This window comes from Heliangelus exortis, chromosome 4 (genome assembly GCF_036169615.1).
Source record: "Heliangelus exortis chromosome 4, bHelExo1.hap1, whole genome shotgun sequence".
Classification (NCBI taxonomy): Eukaryota; Metazoa; Chordata; class Aves; order Apodiformes; family Trochilidae; genus Heliangelus; species Heliangelus exortis.
In genome coordinates, this window is record NC_092425.1 from 37,327,819 (window position 1) to 37,334,016 (window position 6,198).

General features: G+C 41.0%; 2 protein-coding genes across 2 annotated transcripts in view; one reads left to right on the top strand and one right to left on the bottom strand.

Annotated features, from left to right (window-relative positions):
* FAM184B (family with sequence similarity 184 member B) overlaps nt 1-1,982 on the top strand; it is a 33,103-nt gene extending 31,121 nt beyond the window's left edge. The window contains exon 12 of the mRNA XM_071743877.1: nt 1,332-1,982. Coding sequence (XP_071599978.1) covers nt 1,332-1,419 — 88 coding nt within the window. The 3' untranslated portion in view covers nt 1,420-1,982. The remainder of the gene's footprint in view (nt 1-1,331) is intronic.
* A 1,384-nt stretch (nt 1,983-3,366) lies between these two features.
* MED28 (mediator complex subunit 28) lies at nt 3,367-5,854 on the bottom strand. Its single transcript, XM_071743876.1, has 4 exons — nt 5,646-5,854; nt 5,478-5,544; nt 4,196-4,308; nt 3,367-3,685 (listed from the first exon to the last, which is right to left on the bottom strand). The coding sequence occupies exons 1-4, from the start codon at nt 5,805-5,807 to the stop codon at nt 3,488-3,490; spliced, it is 540 nt and encodes a 179-aa protein (XP_071599977.1). The 5' UTR covers nt 5,808-5,854; the 3' UTR covers nt 3,367-3,487.
* Nucleotides 5,855-6,198: the final 344 nt, after the last annotated feature.

Here is a 6,198-nt window from a genome sequence, read left to right on the forward strand (position 1 = left end):
GATCCAGAACTTTACTGCAGAAAATTAGGTTGTAATTGCTGCCCAGCAAAGCTTGTAATTGCAAACCCTCCTGGTACAAAAAAAGAGAGAGGTTGCAAGTATTTAACCAAGAATGCAGTTAATAGTGAACATGGCTGTTTAAATCTTTGGGCACATATCAGTGGTTCTGTTAAGTATGTGTTTTTCTTCTTAATTTTGTTTGCTCACCTAGCACTTGGTAGAGGTAGATGGAATATTTTTACTTGAATTAATCTAGTCTAAATTTAGCAAAGGGTTTAGAAACTTAAAAATTGATTAGCAGACACTTAACTAAAAACATCATAGTTTTATGGTTTTTTGTCTGCAAAGCCTGAATTTATGAATTATTTAAACAATGTTTAGTGTTTTATAAACATGATTGAACTATCTCTTCAAAACATAATTAGAAAATTATGTAGTTATACATTATATCATTATACAGTTATAATGATAAAAATGTAAAAAAAACCCAAGCAACCCACTACTATACTTCGGGACAAAAGCCAACCTTCTCACCTATCTCCTAGTGGAGATGAGTTATCCTGTAAATTATGTGCTACAGAGTTCTTTCCATGAAGGCAGATGGTGCTGACTGCTGCCAAAGACAATAACCCAGGACAGAGGCTTGGATCCAGTTTGGCAATTCCTACATCTTAAACATAAAAGCATTCTGTGTCATGCCAGGTGACTGCCAAGGCAAACCAGATTTGGATTTCAAAGGGAAACACAGAGAGAGACTGAGGGTAGCTTGGCTTCTCCTTACTTACTCTTTTAAATCACGCATAAGTGAACTTGTATTTGCTACTATAAGCTAATAAAAATTAACATAAATGTTAAAAAAGCATCCAGAATGCTGAAACATCAGGGACTATTTAATAAGTTTTATGATAAAAGCCAGGTGATATTCAGATAAATCTTTCAGTTCCAAATGAAACTTTTACCCCTTTTGAATGCATAAATTCTGTTTCATATTTTTAAAGAGTGAACTCCAACACCAATTATCTGATTTTCAAGACTTGATAATTTCAAAGCAACCTTTTCAGTATTTTTGAGTAGTCAAGAATTGTGTTCAGATATTTCTCCATAGCTGTTTGGCTCTCCATGTTTGCCTCTGTGTTACCAGCAGTGCTGTTAGCCTGGTTACCCTCCTAGCACAGATCCTTCTAGAAATTATCTGGCACCTTTTGGGCCTCATCCAGTTTGGTTGAGCACAGATCCACTCATAGGATTTGGTTTTTTCCAGAAAAAAAGTATTAAATATGTAAGTAAGCATGTAAATTGTAAGTGATGCTAATGCTTATTTGTTTGCACAGGGCACAAGGCAATGAACCACAAACCAAAGATGACCAAAACCAAGACCCTCAGCATCAAGAATGGTTTACTAAATATTTTTCATTTTAAAGCAAACTATATCAGTACATCTCAGAATTACTGGAAAAACTATTCCTGCTTTTTTTTTTTTTAGAGAATGATAATTCAATATATGATTTAGGAAAAAAAAAAAAGTATTTTCCAAGTAAATAATTAGAAACAACTGCACCCTCTTAATTGCTATGGAGTTGTAGGCATGGATTTCAGAAAAATATGCATTTTTTTCTAAAAACCTCTTTAAAAAACAGTCAAAAAGCAAGATTCTTCATATTGTGTTGAGACTTTTTTTTAAATCAAGAGCCATACCACTCCACAATTATATTCAACATGCAATTTTTTCTTTGATATGTCCTGTCCATCTGACAAAAGATCATACTTCCCTAGGTAATTTTTGTAAGTTTACAGATTTGTTACATCAGCTGTTTAGATTTATTTCTGCATACAGTAATGTAATTTAAAAAGTTTTTAATAGGTTTTTGTTAAACTTATTTTAAGCTGTACAGCATGCAGTCTGCTTCCAGGAATAGCATGTTTATAGCAGGTTGGTTCCACAGCACCTTCCAGTTTGCTTAATAAACTGTTTTGTATACTCAGCATTGCAATTTACTATTCCTTGCTTGTAACAATCAGCCTGATAAATTAGGAAAATATTTAAGTATGACCATTAAACTTGCTTGTAAATAATCCATTTCCATGTTTTGCAAAATAGAGCTGTTATGCTGAAGCATGAGTCAGACTGATACACTGAGTTTTAGGGGAACTCCATCCCTTCACATTTTCTCTCAGTATTATTCTTATGCCCCCCAAAACACAAAGTGGGTTAAGGACTCCCCTGATCAGATCATGTAAACCCATCCTTGGGAGAAGAGACTCCCATGAAGAAGTTAATCCTTGTGTGGATTCACATCAACAAATGTGAAAGCAGCCATGTTTCAGGTAAGGTATTTCAACCACTGTATGATTCAAATCCTCACTTTATTTCAGCCAGCAGGCCCCAGCTCAATAGCAAATTTTCTATGTGTGAAAAGGCACAGTTCTAGCCCAACTTGTCTCAAACAGACAGCAAGAGCTGCACCAACAGATGCAAGCACTGACTACACAACAGCCACTGCACCTCACCTGTGGTGAAAAGTTGGCAGAAGGGGCAGAATCCTTCTAGAGACAGGCCAGTACTTTCATCCCAGCTGTCTGGTTTTTTTAAGATGAACTGCTTGGTTTAGAAAGAGACTTTGGCATCAGATACATAGAAGAACAGGATAAAATGGTGTACAGTAACACTGAGAAGTGTGTTGCCATCAGTGAGAAGATCAAAACACGTTTAAGAATGAATTTTCATCCACTCTGCCCCAAAAACCTTGAAAGCACGGCTAGGAAGCTCAATACACAATCACTAATTCTAATTTCCAGAGTTAAAACATTCTAATTAATTTTGTCCTTAAAATGGTGTCCCTAGCAAGTGGCTTTCCTGGCTATATAGAATGACAAATGGTTTTTATGTTGGGGGCAGATATTTTGGGACCATCTCTCCACTAGCATGACAGACAGAACACCAATAACATTGGGCCTACATTACATGCCCCCTGCCCCCAGGGGTATGCATTCTGCTATTTTCATTCTGCAAGCATCAAATCTGTACAGCCTGAGACCCCTTTGAGAGGTAAGCAAAAGCCCAGTGGAGACAGACAATTCACTTCAAAAAAGTTCACTCATGACCTGACCTAGATAGACAGTTCTAAAGGTGCTCCTACAGCGGTACTTAGAGATCTAATTACTGGAGCACAAAACATTTTAAATCTTCCAGTAAATCCAAACTGTCATATTTGCAAGTATTTTCATCATACGAAAAGAGATATAATTAGGGGCTGCAGTTTGGAAAACACACTTCAACCAGAAAGCATCCTGAATTTTCCACTCCATGAATTTTCCACTGAAATGTAAAACCAATCTATATTTTTGAAAAAAAAAAAAAAAAAGTAATTTGTTTTGCTAAATTTTTATATCTGTAGTACAAATTACATTATACAAAAAAGCATACACAGTAAAAAGAACACAACTGTTTTGCATTGTTGAAAATATTCAGATAAGTAAAAATCAAAGATCATGTTTGCTTCATTGGAGCAGGAATATTAGCAGATGCTTGTTCTAGGTATGCTAATGGACCTTGAGGCATTTCTGCAGGCTTTTTGTGCTGTACACTGATATCTTCCAGGACCTGTTGCCAGTGTCGCAGTTTACTCAAATGCTTCTGAATTAATGCTTCTTTTCTTTGCAATTCATTTCTTAATTCTGAAACATCCTATGGATGAAAAATGTGTAAATTAAATTATTTCAATAATAATGATTTTTATAATATTTTAGTCGTACATTAAAAATCATCCAGTAAACAGAAAGTATTAATAAGAATAAACACCTCACATAAAGAAACTACATTTTTTTTTAGCCCGAGTTTTCCAGCTGATCTTTTTGGGGATTCTATAAATGGGGAAGTATGTAATGAAACAGAGCACTGTGAGTGCTGTCCCTACAGGTCATGTATTGCAGAGACGGTGAATTCCTGCAAAATTGGATTTATCTACTTTGTTTCTCCCAGTTTTGCAATACCATTTGTGTTCTAACACTCCAACAAGGAGCAGGCACACAGCTTCTCTAGGTTCATGGTAAGACCTATGTGAACAGTCAAGTTCCACCAACTTAAGATACAACATCATGCTGAGGAACCTAAAAGTAACACGAACAAGGTGATGGACTGTAGTGGTACACAGTTTATCTAATCTAGCATAACATAGGTAAATTAATTTAAATATACCTCTTTAATTACTTGCTCTGGTTTCTGGACGGATAGCTGCAGTCTTTTTTGTAGAAAAAAGCATTCAGTTTGTCTTGCAACATCCAGAAACTTCTGGATGCACTGATCAACGCCTAAGCATAAAATAACAAGATAGAAAGAAGAGATTCCACAAAAGAAGTTATGAGACTGGCAGTTGCCTGCATGTTATTAAAAACTCTTTCCATGGTACTTTTTAGAAAGAAAATCTTTAGAGTTGCTCTAATGCAATAATTATAAAACCAAGATGTGATTTAAGTCTCTTTGTAAAAATACTTTGCTTCGCAAACTTTCAAAACTACTTTTAAAGCTGCAAAACAACAACTCTTTTCCCAAAGTTTTATTACGTTTTTGACAATGAACAAGAGCTCATGCTTTGTGGAACTTGGCTGAATAAAGCATTGCACTGCACGATGAAGCAACAAGCTCAATTTAAGGTTTTAAAGTATAAGCATACTTAGGAGAATATTTTACCCTTGTATATTATGCACTATTGTTTTAATAATAAAGGGTTTTCCATTCCAGAATACGACTATCACCCCATATCCAGAACGCAGTTTTCAGAAGCATTTATTCTGTCTGTGAAACAGCACTTGAGAGTCAAGATTCGAGAGTTTCTGAGGGCCATTTTTTAACTTCCCTTTATCAGTTCTGTATTCATTATGCCTCTTCACCGAGGTGCCTCTCACACAAGCATTGCTACAAGCCTCGCTTTTCCTTTCCCACCTTTTATTATTGCTTCCTTTAGCTTCCTAAGGTGTCACATTAGCTTCTGAACCAGGTATTTCACTGCACCTTACTACAGCCCCACACAACCCCCGGAGAGGGCACTCAGACCTTTCCCCAAGACCCCCCCGTTCCCTGCTGGGTTTCTTGACGTTTCCACCTTCCCTCAAGACCACCACCATTCCCCTGTGAGTTACAAACAGCTCTATACACCCGGGAAGGGGTGAGCAACTCTCGTGGTACCGGTCAAAGACGGTGAAATAGTTTTTAAAACGCTTTTGGCCTCAAACGCCAAGGCACCTATGCCCTTGGCAGACCCCAAACGCACCTGTAAAACTTCTCAAGTTTGAGGGGAAGTCAGCCATAGATTTGCACCCCCAGCCCTGCAGAATCAAACCCTGACGTATCCAAAGCTTTCCCGGAGCCGAGCCGAACCGCACCGCCCGGGCAGTGCCCGAAAGCCGCGGAGGGCTCAGCGCGGGCGGGCGTGAGGCGCCGAGCACGGCGGCGATGCCCTCCCCTACCCCCAGGGCCTCACCGGTGCGGATCTCCTCCTGGTCCGTGCCGTTCACGTAGTCCTGGCTCACCAGCGAGGCGAAGCAGGCCTGGGGGACAGGGAACGGCGGAGGTTAAGAGAGCCGCGGAGAGTAGCGGAGAGCCGGCGCTATGCGCCCACCCGCGCCCTCCCCTCCCCCGGCCCACACACCTCGAAGGACGCTTCCAGCTCGTCCACCAGAGTGTTATTGGGGTTGCGCGGCCCTGTAGGAGGAGGGATAAGGCCGGCCGGGCCGGGACCGCCCGGAGGCCCCGGTGGTGGCGGCGGTCCCGGTGGCTGATTGGCGAACATCCCGCTCAGCGCGCCCGCCATGACGGCCCCGCCTCAGGCTGAGTGAGAGGCTGCCGCGCCTGCGCCGAGGGGCGGGAGGTAAAGGCAAGCCCAGGCGGTACCACGCCCCGGTACCTCAGCACCGCCCCGGTACCGCCCTCTTAACCAGGAATAGCCCCGGCTTCTGGGGTGAAGAGAAGCAGCGGGGAAAACAAAGCCGCTCTTCCCAGCGGGAGCCTCTTCTCCAGGCCGGGCCCTCCCAGACACCCCCCCCTCGGTAAGCACTTGTTACACACTTTTTAACACAAAAAAACCCCCATCCCTCTGGGCCCGGACCCTCAAAAGTCTTAAGAAAACCTCGCCCCACGCTGTGTTACATCTGGTTGAAGTTTGAACTGAGTCTGGGAATCTTGTCCGGGCTTGGAGAGGGAAC